Source organism: Pantherophis guttatus, chromosome 9 (assembly GCF_059756535.1).
Source record: "Pantherophis guttatus breed Tessera chromosome 9, ASM5975653v1, whole genome shotgun sequence".
Taxonomy (NCBI): Eukaryota; Metazoa; Chordata; class Lepidosauria; order Squamata; family Colubridae; genus Pantherophis; species Pantherophis guttatus.
Window position 1 is genome coordinate 580941 of NC_142071.1, and position 21011 is coordinate 601951.

At 49.4% G+C, this 21011-nt stretch overlaps 2 protein-coding genes across 5 annotated transcripts; one reads left to right on the plus strand and one right to left on the minus strand.

Moving 5' to 3' along the window:
- Nucleotides 1–273: 273 nt before the first annotated feature.
- On the minus strand, nucleotides 274–9707 carry FHIP2B (FHF complex subunit HOOK interacting protein 2B). Of its 4 annotated transcripts, none has more exons than XM_034430694.3 (17): nucleotides 9467–9707; nucleotides 9153–9231; nucleotides 8829–8998; nucleotides 7771–7875; nucleotides 7470–7592; nucleotides 6400–6576; nucleotides 6039–6235; nucleotides 4711–4822; nucleotides 4500–4576; nucleotides 4197–4401; nucleotides 3581–3750; nucleotides 3001–3141; nucleotides 2538–2628; nucleotides 1962–2105; nucleotides 1507–1647; nucleotides 1250–1353; nucleotides 274–860 (listed from the first exon to the last, which is right to left on the minus strand). In XM_034430694.3, exons 1-17 carry the CDS (start codon nucleotides 9551–9553, stop codon nucleotides 722–724), a joined length of 2262 nt encoding a protein of 753 aa, XP_034286585.2. In that variant the 5' UTR covers nucleotides 9554–9707; the 3' UTR covers nucleotides 274–721. The 4 variants fall into 4 exon arrangements, with proteins under 4 accessions (XP_034286585.2, XP_034286584.2, XP_087731855.1 ...); XM_034430693.3 differs by having other exon boundaries at nucleotides 4197–4419; nucleotides 9467–9558; XM_087875729.1 differs by lacking the exon at nucleotides 8829–8998 and having other exon boundaries at nucleotides 9467–9567.
- NDUFA10 (NADH:ubiquinone oxidoreductase subunit A10) lies at nucleotides 9552–20927 on the plus strand. Its single transcript, XM_034430705.2, has 10 exons — nucleotides 9552–9666; nucleotides 11368–11536; nucleotides 12677–12892; nucleotides 15294–15380; nucleotides 16750–16871; nucleotides 17361–17440; nucleotides 17862–17916; nucleotides 18369–18454; nucleotides 20049–20157; nucleotides 20599–20927. Exons 1-10 carry the CDS (start codon nucleotides 9610–9612, stop codon nucleotides 20665–20667), a joined length of 1050 nt encoding a protein of 349 aa, XP_034286596.2. The 5' UTR covers nucleotides 9552–9609; the 3' UTR covers nucleotides 20668–20927.
- The last annotated feature ends 84 nt before the right edge of the window (nucleotides 20928–21011 follow it).

Consider the following 21011-nt stretch of genomic DNA (forward strand, 5'->3'; position numbering starts at 1 on the left):
CAGGTGGCCTGGCAGGATTAATCTTTAGACGGATGGAAGACATTGCCAAACTTAAGCCCTGGCAGAGAACCTTCAGCCAAGAGAAGGGGGCCCCTTAGCCGGACAGCCCCACACAAAGAACGAGAACAGGCCCTGGGCAGCTGCCTTCCTTCTTTGGCCTGGGCTCTGTGCTGCATTTAGAGAGGATCCCAAGTGCGATCAGAGTAGCAAACATAAAAGGAGGCAAAGTTATAGCAACAAATCCCCAAATCCACACACCACAGAAAACTCTTCTTTTACAAGGACCATGTTTTAATCCCGGGGGTTAAAATAAGATGAAAACAGCCCTATCTTGCTACTGTTTTTTAGAAGATAAAATCCAGGCGCTTTATCTGGAGTTTTCTGTTCTTGAGGAAGATGCCAAGAAGACCTCCGTCCAGGTTACGAGGCGCCCCTTCTTAAAAGACGACAAGTCCAGAGCGGGCAAAAGCTGGGCCAGGCACCAGAAGGCAGGCAACAAACCCTAACCCAGCATAATGACGGAAGTTCTTGACAGAGCTGAGCCGGGGCTGCTGACAAGCAACCAACTGCTTCTCATCCCAACCGTCCTTCCTTATTTGCAGCCACTTTTATGCCGAGAACAAGGAGGAGGCTGCTGCACACAGGAAGCCGGCAGTGGGGTTGCTCTCAAGTGCCGAAAGCCTCAGGAAGGAGGCAGGGGAGCCAAGGAGACCCCGAGCTTTCAGCTGGGTGAAGGAGCGTGCGGCTGGCTCTGCCCAGGGGGGTCCTTGAGGGCAGACTTGACGAAGACGATGGCAGCCAGCTCTTTGCAGAATTCCTCCAGCACAATCACCCCCTCCAAGAGCATCTGGTGGCCGATCCTATGAAGAGATTGCAGGCAAGACAAGAAAAGGGCAGTTTTCCTCCTCTTGCTCTGCTGCCCTTCCCTCCCCCGGCTGACAAAGGCCTCTGGGCAGGAAGAGCAGGCTTAAGGCTATCATGACTGCTCTTGCATCGGCACCGGAGGCCTCGGGCTGTGCACGCTTTCTCCAAGGCAGCTCACTGCTGTTTGAAGACCTCTGCTGCCACTGAGGCGACCGTCTCTAGGCCACAGTTCCTGTACACCGCAGGGGTGCTTTGTCTTGGCCATCAACTTTGGAAGCCATGCAGGCAAGTGCCCGGAGGGGCCTGAAAGGGCTCCAAGCAAGCAAAAGCTGAGCTCTGGCACGAACCAAAAGAAGCACCACCCCGTCCTCTCTGGCCCACTTACGGGTGCTCATCTGACACCAGCCCCATGAGCTTTCTCCGCACCAGCAGCAGGTTGGCGGAGAAGTCTGTGATCCGATGAGCTGTGTGCATCAGGCTGCCAATCACCTGGCAGGAGAGAAAGGGTAGAGAGGCCGGTGGAGGGAGGAGCCGAGAAGCTTCTCAGGGAGGACATGGCTGGGCACCCCTGGAATCGCCCACAGAAGCTCACGGCCCCCACAGTTTCCCACCCTGTGCTTGGCACACCAGGCCAAACCTTACCCTAATCAGCACCGAGAAGAGGGTCCTGCAGCCAGGGGCCAAAGGGAGGTAGGGGTCCAGAAGGTACTCGTGGAGGCGAGGGTGAGGGAAGAGAGCCAAGCGGGACAGCATCGACGTCACCTGCAGGTTCAGTGCGTAGGGCTGCCGTGGGCAGAGAGACAGAGTTCACTAATGCAGCAGTTCATTCACAGCCAGCCACTGGCCGCAGCTTCCATCCACCAGCCACGAGGACAGGGAGCAGGAGGAAGTTGCTGCCTGCCACGGACGCCCAGTACAATGGCTGCATTGCGCCAGGTTCTTCACCTAGGAAGGGCCGGAGGACAGGCGTGTCCCAGGACCCCTTGTCCTTGAAGCTGCCTCCCCGCAACAAACGGGGGCCTCTTCCTGCCTTGCTGTCACCGGAGCATCCTCCTTATTGGAGATGCTCTCCCAGGCTGCTTCCCTCAGACTCCTACCTGGTGTAAGAGCTGGGACAGCCGGTCGAAGAGCACCTGCAAGAAACGGCCCTCATAAAACTGGGGTCCCGCAGGGCTGGTCTTCTGAGGCGTTTGAACCTGGGGCCACGTCCAGTGCGCAACATTTGCACAGCATTCTTGAAACTGCAAGAAGAGAGAACTGATTGGATTTTGGATAGTCTGGATGTTTATTCTTTTGTAACAAAGTTTTATATTTTGCCCATTTCTGTATGACTTGAAAAGCTTTACAAAATTTTAAGTGACCCACAAAATGCAGAACGGTGCTGCACAGCCCAGAGGCCGCCAGAGAACCCTCCCTGCTGCTTGGCCCCAAGCCCTTCATGTGAGTTGGGAACCCACATCTTCAGGAAAGAGGCCAGTAGAAACTCAAGAGCCAACACTTCGAACCAGACCTGGAAGCTACTGGGCAACCAGCTCAATGACTGCAACACTGCATTTCGGTCGTCGTTGGAAAGGACACCAATCATTTCAATTAACACTGGACCGCTGGAGTTCAGAAAAACAAATCAATGGCTTATTTAGGATGCAGCATGGGAAGAGTATCAAAGGACTCACCAGTACTTTAGCATCATGGACGTAAGTGTCATATCCTGCCTCCTCCAGATACGGCGAGGTCTTCACTTCACTTGGTACTAGGCAAAGGAAGCTGGATAAAAAAAAAAAAACAATACGAAGATGATGGCGGTCGGAGCTCTGCAGAACTGTACCTCCTCCCTGGTCACCCTTCATCCTTTCTGCCCAAGTAGAGGGAAGGCAGTGTAATGTTTTATCATACCCAGAAGAACTTTATGGGCTGTAAAGCACCAGTTCTGTGACTGTCGTTATCCAAGCAGACACAGGTTAAGAACTACCTGTAGACCAAACTGGCTCTTTCACAAGCTTATGCATAATACACTCCGATGTTCTTAAATGCAGAGACCCAAACTCGGTAACGCAGGCGTCTCAACCATCTTGCGTATAGAGGTCTTGCATCTTCATACTCCAAATAGGGATGCAAGCAACTCCCCAGAAGCCGTACCTGCTGACTGCCTCCTTCACATCCACAGGCCCCTCTGGCTGGCCAGGCCCTTCCTCTGGAGCCAAAGGGGCTGCTTTGCTCGGCCTCTGGAGCACAGCTGCTGGGAGTCCATCTGCAAAGTAAGGATCTTCCTCTAGGTCTCTGCAGGGAGAGGAAGAGGCCAGCCTTGACCACACTTAAATGAGCAAAAAATACAATATTTAATGACAAAGACCAACTTCAGTATTGCTGCCTCAGGAAAGGGGAACAGACTGGCAGCATGTGCCCTGGGGATCCAGGCTCATCAGCTGCTGCTTGAGCACAAAGATGATGAGGTCAGCCCAATCCAAGAGGACCATAGGAGGTCCTCTCTCCCTCCCTCCTTTCTCCCCTGCACCCTTGCTTTAGACTCTAAGTTAGAGGACAGGGAACTGTAAACAAATGCCAGCTGTGTCACAGGACTGCAAAAAAAAAAAAATGATTTCAATCCATCAAAAGTGGCTCATACTAATGGAAAGAGCCAGCCTGAAGAGACTTTTCCTCCTCAATTGCAAACATGGAGGCCACCAGGTGCCCCCTGCTCCTTCCCCCCGTCACTTACAGCCCCTCTTCACAACACTCTTGCTCAGGGACAGCAAGGTCTTCTTGACCAGGTGGGTTTCTCAAGACGTAGCTGCGCTCCTCCAGATGGCACAGCACCAGGCTCTGCAAGATGCGCTGGTCAGGAAGCCAAACCAGCTCCTCAAACAGCCGTAGGGTGGCCACGCTGATCTGCAGGAAGGAGGAGAGTGTCAACAGCTGGCCTTGGGGAAAGTGGCCTGACGGGTTCCAACAGCCGAGCCAAGCCAAGCCACTCGGGCTGCAGACACCACAGAGGAAAACCAGCTTTTAGCTAACTTTCTCCTCATGCTCTGCTGCACTTTAAGTCGGTAGCAAGATCCGGGCCACAACTCCCCAGAGTTCCCAATTCTCAGGGAAAAGGCACAGCAGACTATGGTTAAGACTCCCCCCACCCCTACAGAAGGGCTTCCATTTCCTTGCTGACTCTGGGAATTGCGAAGCTGCTCAAATGGAAAACTCGGCTCTCGTTTCAAAGCCTCAGCGGGGAGAAAGGGTGCTTTGCAGGTGCTGTCAGGTACCTGTGGCAGAGCTAATTCCAGATATTCAAAATACCGATGGCTCTCGCAGAAGGGACATGGAACTGGCGAGAAGCTCACCTCATCAGACGGATGGCTGCAGTTCTCAATCAGCTGTGAGCAGAGGTTGGACCTCTGTTGCCGGCAGGCTGAATCGCTGGGCCGGACGGGATCCATTTCTGCTCCCAGCAGAAACCCAATCAGCTGCTGAAGGAGGGCAGGAGCACGGATCCGCCTCACCAGGCCTGTCAGGATGGCTACTGAAAAGAGAATCCCAGAGTCTGACCTGCCAAGAAAGGACCCACTGAGCAAAAAAGGGACTGCTTGGCTGTGCTCCCCTTCAGAGCTCCCCGGCAACCAAGTGTCCACTCAGCCCAAACTCACATTTGCAAGAGTTGAGGCCGCAAGGTGTCCAGGAAGAGCCTCCGGCCCACAGTCGTGCTCAGGGCGTCTCCAATAACCTGATGGGGTGCACAGCCACAATTAATCAGTCCTCCCAGCCCACCACACCCCAAGTGGGCAGCCACAGCCTTGAGGCTAGGCCAAGGAAGAAGAGGAAAAGGGCCCAGAGGGAACAGGGGAGGTGGTTTCTTACGGGATGAGCCTGTTTCGTGAGGCAGTCACAAAAGTCCAGCCAGCTGAAGAAAGCCTCCAGGCTGGCTTTTCCTGGGAAGGAGCTTTCCTCAGCCGAGGGGTCACTCTGAAGCCTGCAAGTTCAAAATAGAGGCGGCTCAACCCAGGGACACCTGATCATGCTGGCATCCTTTCGCTGCGAGGGGGAGAAAAGAGGAACCCAACTCGGAGAAATGAGAGTGGTTGTGTTCCATACTCCTGTTTGCCATGCTTGCCAATATATTCCTCCCTATAAGTGCATTTGTGTGGCTGCCCCTCAGCCATTCTACTAAGATAGCTTTGCACTCCTTGTCTGATCTCAAACCACCACATTACACAATTTGTCCTTCCACTTGGATTTGCAACACAGATAAGCGGCTGAAGAACAAGATGCAAACCAGAAAGGTGAGAAGACCTTGAATAGGTGACCATGTAATTTGTCTCCCAATGTAATTCCCCAGTTAAGCAGTGTCTTATCTTGACTCTTGAACAGGAAAAAACAGAAGCCAGTCAGGTCAGTTATTATTTAATAGAGCCCCAGGAAGCCCTAAAGAAAGTGGACACATTTAGGCTTCCTATCGGTAGTTCTCAATTTACGACAGCAATTGGCACCAGAATTTCTGTTGCTAATCAAAGCGGTCGTAAAGTGCAACTCAGCATCACTTAGCAACACCAATCCCTGCAGTCCTGGTGGCTGTCCTTAACTGAACTCCACAGTTAGATGAGGCAACTTCCTGCCAACTTCCCAGAATCACAGTCAGTGGGAAACTGGCAGGAAGTTGCAAGTCCAAGGCAGGCTCAAAGGTAAGTGGTTGTTGCCAGCTTAGAGACAGCAAGGGCAGGCGTGAGGGTGAAGGGGAGGCACTGCGAGGGGCAGAGGATATATAAGTCTGCAAGAGTCACAGCGAGGGTCAAGGAGAGTAGGTGATTGCGCAATGAGGGTGAGGGAGGGTGCAGAGCAGGCTGGAGAGGGTGCAAGAGAGGGTCAGGGAATATGTGGAAGGTGAGGCACAGGTTGGAGGAGGCGTGAGTGGGTCTGCAACAAGTGCAACATGGGTCACAGAGGGTGCACAGGGCTATGGTAGGATGTAGCATGGATTGGGAAGGATTGTAGCACACAGATGATCAGGTAAGAGTCAGGAAGATGGCAAAGCGATGCGAGTCAGAAGGTGCAAGAGTAGAGTATGGGTTGGGGAATGTGCAGGGAGGCTCTGCGGGGTGTACGAAAGGTGCAGTGAGAGGTTGGGAGGGTTGAGGGAGCAGCACAGGTGCGAAAATTCTCAGGGGCTCAACATTTTAAGAGCTTTGTACCTCCACTGGACTGGTGGAAGCGTGGCAATATCAGCAGGGTTGATGGTACCAGGGATGGCATTGTACAGGGAGCAGAGGTAGTCAGATAGCAGAAGGCACAGCATGCTGTCTCGGGCCAAGGCCTGGGCAGCCCTTGGATGGTCCACAGTGGTAAGAAGCAGAAGATTCTCTTGGGCTTTTAGCACAACCTTCTTGTTCTGCAAGGAGAAAAAATAACACAATTCCTGCAGCCTCCAGTCCTCCTCCTCCTCCACTCAGTGTGTGGAAGGGAAGAGTCAGGGAGAGAGAAGCTCATCCTATCTGCTCTGCAGGAGGCATGACCTTCACCTGCCCCAGGGCTACCAGAATGATGGTTTCATACCTTGCTCTTACATAAGCCAATCAGAGAGGTCACCAAATTCAGCACGGAAGCAGTGGGGGCCCCTCCGAGTGGTTTCTCTGGACACAGCTCTCTACCCTCTTCTTCAGAAGGGGGCATGGTCTGGCCAGAGGTCATGCTTGGCCTAGCTGCCAATCCCAGCGAACCAACATTCTGGCCCTTGAAAGAAAAGTGGGGAGGAAGGAGATTGCAGGTCAGGTAAGATCTACTGACAAATCAAGCATTTGGTTCTAATTTTATATAACTCTTGTAACTGTTTTTATATTTAATTTTTTATCATTAGTAAGCCACTAAGAGTCACCTTAACAGTGAGATGGGGTGTCATACACATTTAATAAATAAACGAATACAAATAAGCTCAACAAGATACAATATTCTGGTCTTGCAAGAATGATTGGACACTGAAACCCTCCAAACAAAATGGGCCAGTTCTAGCTCCTAAAACAAATCACCCAGTAATCCAGAATCCGTACAACCAAAAGAAAAAAAAATATCCAGGCAATTTGAGCCAGAATGCACACGCTGAGAAAACATCTGGTCCTTCCAGCACAGAAGAGTCAGAGGGACACAAAAATCCAGTAAAAGCCCTTTCGGATCGGAAAGAAGCAGACAGTGACAACCAAGAAGCCTTTCTAATTCCATGCTCAGTTGCACAGCAGTTGTGCCCTCTGAAGTGCATAATTTGACACTGCCTAAGGCTGCCACTGCAGGAGCAGGAGGAGCTGTAGCCCAATCTTGGCACCAGCAACCAAGCCCTGCATCGTCTGTCCCTGTAGAGGAGCAGAGAAGTGAATGTGGAGACCATGAGCAAAACAGGGAGTTGGAAAAACAGGACAGAATGAGAAAGAAACAAATGCTTTGCCTTGGCTCTCTTTGGTATAAGAGGGAGGGAAGAGAAAATGCTGTCAGGCATTCGAAGTTCAGTTGTTACAACCTGTCTCAATAAAATAGAATTCTAGTTATTTCTTGTGATGTTTGTTTTCTGTCCTGGCCTAGCCTGGCAGGGCTGATACACAGTGCGAAAAGGATTAGTGCACCCAACAATCCCTTACCTCTAGGACATATGGCAGGAGAGCAGGTTCCTGCCTGATTTTGGTACACAGAACAGCAATAAACTGCAACACTTCCTTCTCGGGCTCAGGGCCCAATGCATCACCCTGAAGCTGAATAAGTTTCTGCAAAAAAGATTGAAAGGTGAGGCAAATTCAGTATGCCTCAGAGATGCTTTAGAAATACTTCAGAGCTGTTAAAGCTGCACACATTTTCTAGTCACTAAGTAGCAGCTCCCTTGGCAGAATGGTCAAACTTCAAAATGAACACACAAATTGCCGAGTTCCTAAAAAAGGCCCTTACCTGAACAGGCCGGTAAACATTGAAGTAATGCATGAGAGGACTCTGCATCTGCCCCAGCAGGCGACTGAAAAAGAGAAGCACCTGTGACCTCATTCCTGGAGGATACTGTAGGAAGCAAACAAGGTTCACATTAGGAAAAGTTTGTTAAAGCTTTCCATCAAACACTACATTACTTGGCTGTCTTGAATGCTAATGGAACACAGTGATAGTCTGCTGAACATTAAACTGAAAACAAGCCTCAGGATGTAGGTACAGGTCAAGCATAATCTTCACAGAGTCTAGTGCAGAATAATTGTTATCAGTCCTACGGTTCTGAAATAATTTCTTTTCTTGTCTGATTTGGGGGCCATCTTGTACAAATGTTAATTGTCAAACCTACCCCAGCTTAGACATTTAAAAAATACCCTTGACTCTGTTTGGTTGAAGTTAATTGGTTGCAGCGAAAGTGAAGCTAGATCTGAGTATTCCCGTGCAAAGATTACACTTTTCCCCCTTTCCTTGGCTCTCCCCCCTGACCAGTCCATCAGTGTCCAATAGTATGCCTTTTTGATGTTTTGGGAACTGCTTTGATGCTTGGCGCCTCTCTATATAGTTTTGCATTCTGTTCCCAGGCCAGGTGTCCTTGGTGGCCAGCTTATTTGGGTTTAGCCCCTCTTGTTCTTGTCATCCTGTCTCCCCTCCCTGTTTGTTTTCCCATTCCCATGCCCTAACTTCCCAAAATCCTGCCCTCCTCCCCGCATTTTATGGCAGGGTGCCAGAGAAACGAAGAGGCTGAAGACGGCAGACCTGACATTATCTTACTCTGATAAATGAAATTAGTACAAATACGACTTTTTAAACCAAACAGACAAAAATCCAAACAGAGCCACAGGAAAGGATTTATCTTCATGATTCCTTTGGAAGAGAATCTCTTTAGAGAAACGACTTTGGAAATTATGCCAAAGAGGCCAGGATAAGAAAAGGGGCATTTCCAATGGGGGGGAAGGAAGGTCTGGGTTCAAGTCCCCCCACCCGCCCCCCGGGTGCCGCTGTCATCCCCGCCGCAAGGGAGGAGCCACCTGGGCCTTCCCCAGAGTGCTGAGCGTCTCCAGGATTTTGTGCTGCAGCAGGTACTCCAGGCAGGGCCCCGTCTCGCCTTCCGGCTGCTGCTTCTCCTCGTAGACCAGGATGTCCAGCATCTGCTTCAAGCGCCACGGGATGTCCGTCTGCTGGGCCGGCTTGCTCTCGTCTGCGGAGAAGGCGGCGGCGGCATCAGCGGCTCCGGCCCCCCTGGAAAGCCCCGCCAGAGGCTTCGCACCCGCCACGGACCCCTCCCCCACGCCCCCTCCCCCTCCCCCCTCGGGCCGGCCTGGCGCAGCAGGGAGGGAGCGGCTCCTGCCTACCGGAGGCCTCCAGGTAATAGTGGGTGACGCCCTTCCAGTGCTCCGTGAAGGCGGCCGGGAGGTCGAGGCGCGGCTCCTCCTGCAGCGGGAGGGAAGAAGGCCCCGTCAGCCGACCCCCGCCGTCCCCCCCTCCCCCCTCCCCCCATTCCCCCTCCCCCTCCCCCCCATTCCCCCTCCCCCCTCCCCCCCATTCCCCCTCCCCCCTCCCCCCCCGAGCACCCACCGCCTCGACCGCCCGCTGCAGCAGGGACCCCCGCCGTCCCCCCCTCCCCCTCCCCCTCATTCCCCCTCCCCCTCCCCCCCCGAGCACCCACCGCCTCCACCGCCCGCTGCAGCAGGGACCCCAGGCGGCCCAGCAGCGCCATGGCGGCCGCGCCATCCACCCGCGCCTCCCACGTCATCAGCGCGCGACGGGAGGGAGGGAGGAGCAGAGGGCGGGGTCTCGGTCGCCGCTGTCATGTCCTTGGCTGCGCTGCTGCTCCGCGCCCGGGGGGGCCGCCTCGCCGGGAGGCTGGTGAGGAGGGGGGGGCTCGGCGGGGGGAGGGGCGGGGGGGGCTGGGCAAGGCTCTCCCGCAGCGCCCCGCAGCCTCCGGCCTCGGTCGCCCTCCGAGCTCGGCGTCCCCCTGCCCGCTCGCTGCCCTCCTTCCCTGTTGGCTCCCGGCGGCTTCGAACCGGTGGAGCCGAGGAAGGGAAGGAAGGCCTGGACCTCTTGGGGGGAGTTTAAAGTGCGGGGGGGGGTCCAGTGCAGCCATTCCCCCAGGCAGGCTTCAGCCCCTCCCCCCCCAGAACAGGCCGAGTCCCTGGTGGTCTTGGGCGGTTTGAAGCCCCTGAGGGGAGGTCCAGGACACTGGTGGGGGCACCTTTGGGAGGGAGGAAAGGTCCAGGGGACCATCGCCTCCCCCTCCCTCATTTCCCCATAGCTGCTGTGGGGAGTGAGCAAGGAGACCCCCAGAGGGGCTGCTCTTGAATGGCCGGACTTAAGCCCAGCCCTGTCCCACCTCAGGCCCCATAGACCCCAAGGCCATGCCTCCCTCCTCCAAAGCCCAGCAGCCACAATGGCCCTCTGCTACCTCCGCGGCTCTTAGGCCGGATAATAAGGCTCCTGCCCTGGAACAGGGATACCACGGCTTCCCCTTGGCAGGCACGATAAAAGGGCCTTTCTGTGTCTGAAGTGAAGGTTCAAGCCCTTGCTTGGATCCTAAAAACTGATGTAAAGTCATTCACTCTCTCAGCCCAGCTCTCCTTCCAAACGGGGCACAGCCACAGAGATGGTTTGTTAATGGATTCCTCTTATTTCCTGAGGGCGGTAATTCTCATCGTGCTTCCTCTTAGGGGGCCAAAGAAATACTGACTCTTGGCTGAAAAGAGCCTTGTAGCCACTCAACCCCAACACCTCACCACCCTCTAATCTAAGAGAGCTTTCCTAGAGCCAGGTGACCTTCTCTCTGAATTGACCCTATTAATCCTTTGGTCAGTCAGGTTGTTGCAGAAGAATTTCCAGCCATGCTGTCGATACTAAGGATGCATCTTAGTAACTGCAATACAACGGTTTAGAAACACTTTTCTAATTTCTATTTTAAAACTTGGTGATTAGTTTGAAATGTCATTTCAGAGTATTGGTGAGAATTATGCTGTCAGCTCCTGATCTTTATTCCTCCCAGCGTGATGGTAGTTTAAATTTAAATGCTTATAATGTGCCTCTTTTGAAGCTGTTTTGTATTTGAAGACAGACACGTCTGCTGACTATCTTTTATTATTCAGGGTGTCTCACCTTTTATGGATTGTTATGTTTTTTTCTGTTTATGCTTTTGATTAAACCATGATATCCAAACCTCTCCTTGATAGATTACAGGTAGTCCTTGACTTACAGCAGTTTATTTACTGACCATTCAAAGTTACAATGGTACGGAAGATAGTGACTTATGACCATTTTTCACACTTATGACCATTGCAGCATCCCAGTGGTCACGTGATTTACATTCAGAAGCTTGACAATTGACTCATATTTATGACAGTGGCAGTGATTCATTTAACAAATATTGGCAAGAAAAATCATAAAATTCACTTAACAATTTTTTCACTAAACAACATAAATTTTGTGCTCAATTGTGGTTGTAAGTTGAGGACTGCCTGTATCTCCACAGGGTGTGTGTGAAATATTGTAAATAATTCTATAGAGAGCAGATATGTGTTTGACAGACATTCTCCTCACCAGGGAAAGATTCCGGTCAGTTCCCACAGGAACCTTCAGTATGGCTGGACAGCATATTTAATGGGAGATAAAGCTAGCGCAAAATTCACTGAATACAGCAAAGTCTTCACAGTGGATGGTAATCTGCATGCTGGCACAGCGAAACTCGCCCAACAAGTGGCAGAAATACTGGGTATGTAATGGGCTGTTGGATATTGCTAAACTGTGCGGTATACAGGCAGTCCTGAGGTTACGAATGTAACGGAGCCTGCCAATTACATCCGCAACTGGAGGATTCGTAGGAGTGAATCCTGTAACTTGAACGTGATCGCTCCCTGCTCTCTCTAATCGAATGCACGGGTCTTTAAGTGCACGAGGTATCTCAGGGTGGGGAAGGCCATGGGGGGGGGGGGGGGGCGCTAGTGCTTCCGGCCACCCAAGTGCGCCTCCCCCAACCCACTGAGATATCTCATCCTGCCTGACTGGTTCACTTACCCTGCATAGACCTTGATGATCGATGGAGCTGCCTCCTCTCCAGCCTCTCTACCGCTGTTTCGCCTTGAGCAAAGGCCTGCAGGGATGAGCAATGGCCTCCCTATATGCTCCGATTGTCTTTGCAAAAAGCCTTTTTAGCCCACAAGAATGGAGCTCGGATCGGTGGGCGTGTCCCTTCGGGGCTCCGTCCTCGTTGGCAAAGGCCTTTCCTCCAGTGAATAAGGCAGAGTAATGGCCTCAAGCTTCCAGGCATAAACATGTGGCTGTTGCTTTCGTAATAGAATACAAGCAGCCCACGACCTCAACAGTTCATTTAGTGACCGTTCGAAGTTACAGCGGCACTGAAAACAGTGACTGATGACCATTGTAGCATCCTCATGGCCACGTGATTTACACTCAGATGCTTGACAACTGACTCATATTTATGACGGTTGCAGTGTTCAGGACTCATTTTGTGACCTCCTGACAAGCAAAGTCAATGGAGAACCCAGATTCGTTTAACAACCATCGCAAAAGGTGGATCACATGACCCCTGGACACTGCAATCGTCATAAATATGAAGCGGTTGCCAAATTCTCTGAATTTTGATCATGTGACTGCAACGGTCATAAGTGAAAAACGGTCACGAGTCACTTTTTTCAGTGATGATGTAACGTTGGACAGTCACGAAATGAACTGCTGTAAGTCAAGGACTATCTGTGCTCTTTTTCAGAAGAGGCTTTTCTTCCTCTGAACAAGAAGAGGACTGTCTCTTCAAAGAAGATAATTTCACCTGAATCTGGGAAGAAGTTAGTTTTCTTCATCAGAAAATATTTGCCCTTTTTAATGTTCTTTGCAGGTTTGCGATATTTCCCAGAGGCCACCATTCATCTGTTAGACCAATTAACGGGAGATGGAAAAAACCTAGATTTAAAATATAACGGCAGTTGCTCTGTGGAGACCTTCTACAATGAGCCTAAGCATCCAAATGGAAACTCTTACCGGCTTCAAGCTTGGATGTACGGTTCCCGCTTCCTACAGTATGCAGAAGCTCTCGGCCATCTCTTGAGGACAGGTAATCTAGCAAAATTCCATTAATGTCAACAAGTGGAACAAACAACAATCGGGGTTGCTGCTGTGTACCAGCCTTCCGGCTATGTAGCAGTGTCACTGCCTCAGCCGCCCAGTTTGTGCTCAGGTTGGTGTTCTCCAGGCTGATGGTCTCAGGGAACTTTAACCTGCCTTCTCTGGGAACGGGGTCAGAGGTAGCTTTGGAGCTCATGGCCACCATGACAGCCATAATAGGACTGTCCCAGATCATCCAGATGTTGATCCTCCCGCAATCATGGATTCAAGGGAGATCGTATTTCTCCCCTATCGTGGTCAGATCACTGCCTAGTAAGCTTGTGGGTCTCTGGCATCAACCCTAGTGTATGTAGGGAGATTAGAGCGGTTAGATTGGTCCACCTCAGGACTCCATGGGTTTCAGAGGGAGCTCGCAGTTGCTCTGGACACGGTCATACTTGTGGACATGCTGCACAAAACTCTGATGGCTACTTGTGACTTTGAATTGGATTGCACCTGAGCAGCCTCTGCGCTTGTGGATCCATCGCTGACTATTGGGGGTGAATCTTTGCCCCCCACAGAGAGGGCTCGCAATCTGGGTGTCCTCCTGGACACACGGCTGTCTTTAGAAGAGCATATGACGGCCGTGGCCAGGGGGGCCTTTTATCAGGTTCGCCTGATCCGCCAGTTGCAGCCCTTTCTGGACCGGGACGCCTTGCGCACGGTCACTCATGCCCTTGTCACCTCCCGGCTGGACTATTGTAATGCTCTCTACATGGGGCTCCCCTTGAAGAGCACTCGGAGGCTCCAACTGGTCCAGAATGCGGCCGCGCGGGTGGTTATGGGCGCAACTCGTTGTGCCCGCGTGACACCCCTCCTGCGCGAGCTGCACTGGCTCCCAGTGGTCTTCCGGGTGCGATTCAAGGTGTTGGTTACCACCTTTAAAGCGCTCCATGGCATAGGACCTGTGTACCTTCGAGACCGTCTTCTGCCACCAATAGCCTCCCACCGACCAGTCCGCTCCCACAGAGAGGGTCTCCTCAGGGTGCCATCAGCCAAGTTATGTCGGCTGGCGACACCCAGGGGGAGGGCCTTCTCTGTGGGAGCCCCAGCCCTGTGGAATGAACTGCCCCCGGAAATACGTAAGATCTCCGACCTCCGGGTGTTTCGTTGTGCATTGAAGACCCTGTTGTTCCGCCAGGCCGGGCTATCAACTTAATAATTTTAAATTGGGGTATTTTAAATTTTTGGGGTTTTAAATCGGCCAAATCTATTTAATTATTTTAATTTTTAATTATTGTTGTGTCTTGTGTTTTTAAATTGGCTGTACACCGCCCTGAGTCCTTCGGGAGAAGGGCGGTATAGAAATAAAATTATTATTATTATTATTATTATTATCCCGGAAGGCCCCCAGGTTTACAGAAGAGCAGAGGGAGATGAAGCAGATGAACAGATACCTAGAGCTCTGCAGGTGGATAACAAGGAGTGAAGAACCAATGCAGGGCAAAGCCACTTTTAGATGCTAAGAGAGGCTAAATATATCTATTTCTCCTTCTGCATCCCTAGATACCCTTCTTTCTTGCACCTTCTTTCGGGTATCCCAGACCGTCTTAGGAAGTGGTAGTTCTGCAGTTCAGCTACATGGTTGTTGTGAGGACCATGCTGGGCACCTGACAGATAAAATCACGTGGATTTACTCTGTGTTGGGCTCCAGTCTTGAAGTAGGCTCAGCAGAGGGTGCCGAGGCTAGGGCACCCTCTAGCCAGGGAGTGCATAGTTACCTGTGAAGAGTTTGATGCCACCTCACCTCACCTCACCTTAGCTTGGCCAACTCTGTAGTGGCTCCATGTTTCTCCTGGCTGATTCTGGCTGCCTGGGAAGGAACTTGGGATTGGGTTTGGGTGGTGGTTTATTCCTCTTTCCTCTTGCTCAAGGGGTCATCACTCAGCCAAACTTGCCTGCACAATGTTCATCCTTCCCCTTTTAGGGCAGGTGTAGAGAAATGGCCACCCTGCAGCTTCGGTAGACTCTGGACGAAATGGCTTTTTTGACAGATGAGGTTAACCCCACCCGCTGGCCTTCCTCAGAGCCCCAAAGATCTGATTCTGAGCCTCGGTCTCAGGCTCTGTGTAGTGGTTAACGATTATTGTGTTTCTCTTGTGGGCTATGTCTTTGAATTTTTGTTACTTTATTTTTAATATTGTTCGTCAGTTACTTGTTGAGATGGGCAGCTGTAAAAATTGATTCAATAAACCCTAGGAAACCTGCTTTTCCTAAAAAGAAACTGGGAAATGAAAGAAATGCTCAGAGGGGTAAATGAGTCATCTCAGCAAACCAGGGAGTGCAAAATGTTTAAAAGGTGAAACTGTGATCCAGGCTGAAGTTTTATGGCTTGTGATGCTCCATTTCAGGACAAGGAGTCGTGCTGGAACGGTCCCCCTACAGTGACTTTGTTTTCTTGGAGGCGATGTCAAAGCAAGGCTACATTCACCCAAGGTGTAAGTAAGGCTCCCTTTGACCAAGAAGCGATGATTGCTTGTGTCTTCTTAACAACCTTCTGTTCCTCCAAATTTTTATAATCCTACATTCAAATTCCCCATCCAATTCTCAGAGCTCTATTTCTGTTCCCACTGAAATTTCCACTGGGGTTTATTTTATGGTCAGTGACAAAATCATGTGGTAGATTTTGTCATGGATGTTAGCTTGGGATGATGCAATTGGCTCCTCAGTGCAAGAAAAGCTGGTGAGTTTTGATTCTTGGTACAATTTATATTTAGCGCAAAGCTGACTTAACCCTGATGGATATGTCAAAATAATACAAAACATTTAAAACAGGATTCTTTAGTTAGAAAACCACATAGAAAACCACATAAGTGTTGCCTTAACTTATGAAACATATTTGTACACTGCTGGAATGAAAATGACTCTTGGAAGCTTATATTGAAACAATACAAGTAACACAACCCCCTGCCAAACAAACAACAAAAAACGCAACAAACCACCAAGACGAGAAGGAAAAGAAAAGATGAGCTTTAGAAAAGACAGTGTGTCGTGTATCTAAGCATCATCGTCGTCATCAGCCATTCAGTCATGTCCGACCCGGAAGATTAATTTTGAGTGGAAATGAGTAACCTCTTCCTGCATGGGCAGAATTTTATGGACTCCTGGCTAGAAGGAAGGTGATCCTGCAAAATGTCTCCCTTCCGTTGTGAGGTTGCTCCCTCCCCACTCAGAAACAGCCAGTTGGGGCCAGGGAGGGGACTCTAGCCTGGTTCTGTGTGGCACCAAGCTTCTTCTTTACAGCAGGAACCTATTGAGCTGTTAGCTTGTGAGAGTTTCATGGGGAAAAGTTTGAGGGAGCACCGCCTGCTGGCTCAATGGGTGGCAACTTGAGTTGGCCAAAGGGGACCCAGCAGACATCATGTCAGGCATTGGGACCAGCACAGGTTTGTCAAAAACATGTCATGTCAGGCAAGGCTTGTTACCTTCTTTGACAAAACGACTAAAATCGTGGATAAGGGAATTGCTGTGGATATAGTTTACTTAGACTTCAGTAAGGCATTTGACAAAGTAGACCAGTCTATTTCTTGGTAAGACAGAACAATGTGGGATAGATGGCATCCCTGGAGGCTTTTAAGAAGAGATTGGGCAACTATTTATCCGGAACGGTATAGGATTTCCTGCTCGAGTAGGCGGTTGGACTAGACCTTGAAGGTCTTTTCCAACCCTGTTACTCTAAGAAAGGAAGCCTAATGCTACAGCCGTATGGCCTGCAGGTCTGCTTCTGCTTCTGCTTGCTTTCCTTGAAATACATTGCATCCTTAGGTGAATAAGGCATTTGTGTCTGTTTGCTCCTTTTTTTTGTAGGTGTGAAACACTACTATAGGATGAAGCATCTTAGTATTTGTGAGATTTTGCCTCCTCACCTGGCCATTTATATTGATATTCCTGTCTCAGAAGTTAAGAAAAGGATTGATGAGATAGGCGAGGTAAGGCTGCATTTGTGTCTCTGTTTGTGACCCGGATTTTGCTCCAGGACAGGACAATTTGTTGTCTTTGACTGTTTCTCTGTTGCTTAAAGCTGAAGTTGAAGCTGTTTGGCAGGGACAAATTAACTTTAAATACAGCCGAAGTCTTCCAATAGCTGTTGCTCCTTGTTTTTTATGCAGCAGCTCTGAGGTGGATTGGTTCTTACCTTCTCTGTGGAAGAAGCTCCCTGCATGTAGTAAATAGATCCCTTTCAGATCCAGCTGATCTCATCTGAAGCATGTGATCAGCTGGTGGTGAACCTCCTAGAATCCACCATGATTGAGGTGATGGGTACAGGGAGGGAGGGAGGAAGGAAGGAAGGAAGGAAATTTGCTCAAAGATCCTTGGGTTTTCCATAAGTAATTTAAATTCAAGGGCTAAAGGATACAAATATGATTGAATCAAGTTGGGTAACAGAATTATTCTCATGAATTGTATTTTGTTTTAAGCCCTATGAAAAAAAAGTCTCAGCAGCATATCTTCAAAGCATTGAAGATACCTATAAGAAATCTTTCCTGCCACAGATAAGGTCAGTGGAATGTGGGACGTACCTATTTTAAATAATCACAATTCTATGGAATACTCTCTGAGCTTTTTAATCGAGTTATGCTTTTTAAACTTTTTAATAATGACTGTTGGTTTTATTGTTTCATATTTGGTTGAAACAGGTAAGTCAATGGTTGTGCACCATTCAGTCACCTGTAGTGAGAAAGGTCTTTGTGTGAGATGTGTGTGTGTGTGTGTGTGGTGTATAGCATTCCAACAAAAGACTACAAAAAGATTATAAAAATAACATTGTAGTTGTTCTCTGCCAAATGTGTGGTGTCTTCTCACATCCTGAGATGCATAGTTCCAGGAGCAATAATGAATTCTTACTCCGGTTTTAGAAGATTTGGTGTTCCTGTATTTTCTAAATCAAATGACATATTGCTGCTCTTTTTTCTTTTTAGTGAAACCTCTGAGGTCTTGCAATATACAGCCAGTGAAGTTGACAGCCTGGAGAGAGTAAGTGATAGGGGCCAACACCCCTCCCTTGGGTATAAGGCTTTGCAGTAATATATTAGACCTCTCTTGCCGGCTTTATGCCACAAAGAAATCAGACTAAAACAGGCCAAAAGAAGTACAGTTATGCTAAGGGAAAGCAGGGATTTAAAAAAAAAAAGTTGAAGGAACTAGCGTTTAGACAAACAAAAGATGGGGTATGTTGCAAAGGTAAAAAGCTGTGCAACCATTTAGCATGAATGTGAGAAGCAACAGCAGAACAATTTTTTTCTTTCTTTGAAATCAGATTAAATTTGCAAAAGACAAAAGCAGAAATTTTCCACTTTTTATGTTAAGAAAGTTGGACAGGTGGGAACTTTATACCATGAAGGCATTGGGTTCAACCCTTCCCTCACCAATTAAAAGATTTCAGTTTGTAGGGTTATAGGAATTAATTCTCATCTTTTAATTTCCAGATTATTGAAGACATTGAACTGCTGAAGTTTGATAAAGGGCCTTGGCTTGAACAAGATGATATTACCTTGCATTACCTGAGGCGTCGGTAAGTTCAGTCCTCACGATTGAGGGACATATGCTGATTTTGGGAATTTAAAACAGGAATCCATCCACAAGAAAGTGGCCTTCTTCCCAAGAAGCCCTTGTGGGGTTTAGTCTGACTGGTGTAATCCAGAGCTGTGACTCCTGAGAGGGATTTCTGTATCAAGGCCTCATCCAGAGAAGATGCCCAGGAATTTTGCTTGTGAAGCTGAGGTAGGAAGCAAATCCTACAAGACGCTCGGGGATTTCCACTAGCCCCTTACTTTGGGCTTCAAAAACTAGTTACCTATTTCATTGTACATACAATATCTACACCTCTCCAACCCCAGCACAAAATTTGGAAATTGTGGCTGTCAGAATGATTAAAACAATTTCCAGGGTTCATAGTATATGTGGCTCAGTTTATAAATGCAAGAAGCTTTGTGATATGCAAAAACTAATGTTTGTTTTCCATTCTTTCACACACACACAACAGTGGTGGGTTTCAAATTTTTTTACTACTGGTTCTGTGGGCGTGGCTTGGTGGGCTTGGCATGGCAGGGGAAGGATACTGTAAAATCTCCATTCCCTCCCAATCAGCTGAGACTTGGGAGGCAGAGAATAGATGGGGGCGGGGCCAGTCAGAATTTTTACTACCGGTTCTCCGAACTACTCAAAATTTCCGCTACCGGTTCTCCAGAACTGGTCAGAACCTGCTGAACCCCCCCACCCCACCCAATCATTTACCATTCTCCCCCCTCCCTGTATCCTGCCACATAGAGAAAGTACAGTGTGGCAGGTTTGGTGAAAGCTTTTTGGTTGCTCCCCAGTAAGAAAAAATGCAGAGTGTCAGGATTTATTGTAAAGAGGCACAATCTAAATAGCCCCCTTTGTGGAAAGTGCTGGGGATGATAATGAGGTGGCCCTGCAGTGCTTGTCTGCTCTGGGGCTCTTGATGAGGTTTGTGTGTGTGTGTGTGTGTGTGTGTGTGTGTGTGTGTGTGTGTGTGTGTGTGTGTCAGATCCACTCTGCCATTCCTTTCCCAGCAGGGAAGTGGGAAAACTTCCTTTCCCCCCCAATGGAAACGCCAGGAGGCCTCTGCGCAGGAAAGGGGCAGGCCGGGTCCTCCCATGCTTTCTGTTAAGAATCTCCATGCTGGCTCACACCAGCAAAAGTTTCTCTTGTGCTTTTTCAAGTTACGTCCAGCAAAGCCAGCTATAATTTGTCCCCAGCACCTAGTCCTCAGGAATTAGTCTGCTCCTGCCCCGGGGGCAGGCTTCATTTGATCATCAGAGATAATTGCCCTGTTACTTTTATTATTTCTTCCTACCCTTGTGCAAGTCATACATCTGCCAACTCTTCCAGGCTGAGAGCGACTGCCCAGCTAGGCTGTTGCTTCCTTTCTGTGGGATGGCAGAGAAGTCACGGAGACGGTGCTCCTGTCCCTTTGGTCACCTCAGAGGAAGTTTCTGCTTTCTATACCCAGCAGTCCTAAGCCTGACTTCAGGGGCTTTGCTGAGCCATAATGGAGTGAAGAAGTCCACAATAGGTCTGTTTCTCCTGGTCGCTTCTTGGTTCCTTTGGCTCCGTCACCGTGACGAGCTTTTTTTTCCTTTCAGTGTTAATGACAAGTCAAAAATACTGAGTCCTGTGGCGGTTCCCGACTACGTTCCCGAACTCACCGTAGGAGGCCTTGATGCCGACTCCATCTTCCACACTTACAGGGAGGTAAGAGGATGTTCCCTGGGGAAACCTGCGTGGCCATTCAGAGTGAACACTGAATCAAGGGTGCCCCTCGGCCAGGGCCTTCAGAGACCGGCCGTCCTTTCCTTTCGCAGCTCATTTTTCTTGTGGTGAATCTGCTGCCATCCAAGTACTCCTGTTTGGAGGTCACTGATTTGTTAGACTGATAGAGTTAGAAAGGAAATACATTTTATTATTGAGACATCATTTTTATGATTTTATTTAGTAATTATTATTATTTTAAATTTCAAATCAACTGATGCTGGACCAGTTGTTCTTCTCACAAAGCCCTGGAAACAGCCACTTGGAAGAAAGCAGAGAATTCCCCGCCAAGGGCCAGTTCCCAGGACTTCCTGAGAAAGATCATCGGATACGGGAATGTTTCCTTAATGCTGATGCATCTTCCCTGCTTTCCTTTCCTGGTAGCTTCCTGGACGCCTGTTTGCCCCTGGTTACAACGCTGATGTGGGAGACAAGTGGATCTGGCTCAAATAGCCCATTTCTTTGGAAAGATGAAGTTGGCCACAGAAGGGCGATGCTAAGCCGCCAGCTGTAAATAGGTGACATCTTTAGCAAAGGTGGCAGGTCTTCAGCTGGGAGAAGGAGCCAACAATAAGGAAGGTACCTTTAGCGTTCAATCAAGATTCTTCTGAGCAGAATCCCACAAAGGCAAAGAAGGGATACTGTGGCAAGCTCAGTGAATAAAATAGCATCTGGAGCTTCCTATAGCTGAAAACCTGAAGTTCCTCAATATAGTTTTTGTCCGTGTCTTTTGTCTTAGTCCCCCATGCTTCACTTCCATCAGTTCCAGCTTCTCTTCCCCAAGGTCTGCTTGTCCC

What these genes read in the sequence shown, in the direction of transcription:
- NDUFA10 (XM_034430705.2), top strand. Translation starts at nt 9,610, where the DNA reads ATGTCCTTGGCTGCGCTGCTGCTCCGCGCCCGGGGGGGCCGCCTCGCC. An exon ending in GCCGCCTCGCCGGGAGGCTG is followed by an intron (nt 9,667 to 11,367) that starts GTGAGGAGGGGG and finishes TCTCCTCACCAG; the next exon opens with GGAAAGATTCCGGTCAGTTC. An exon ending in AGGCTACATTCACCCAAGGT is followed by an intron (nt 15,381 to 16,749) that starts GTAAGTAAGGCT and finishes TTTTTTTTGTAG; the next exon opens with GTGTGAAACACTACTATAGG.
- FHIP2B (XM_034430693.3), bottom strand. Translation starts at nt 9,553, where the DNA reads ATGACGTGGGAGGCGCGGGTGGATGGCGCGGCCGCCATGGCGCTGCTG. An exon ending in TCACGAAACAGGCTCATCCC is followed by an intron (nt 4,577 to 4,710) that starts GTAAGAAACCAC and finishes GCACCCCATCAG; the next exon opens with GTTATTGGAGACGCCCTGAG. An exon ending in TCCATGATGCTAAAGTACTG is followed by an intron (nt 2,106 to 2,537) that starts GTGAGTCCTTTG and finishes CTCTTCTTGCAG; the next exon opens with TTTCAAGAATGCTGTGCAAA.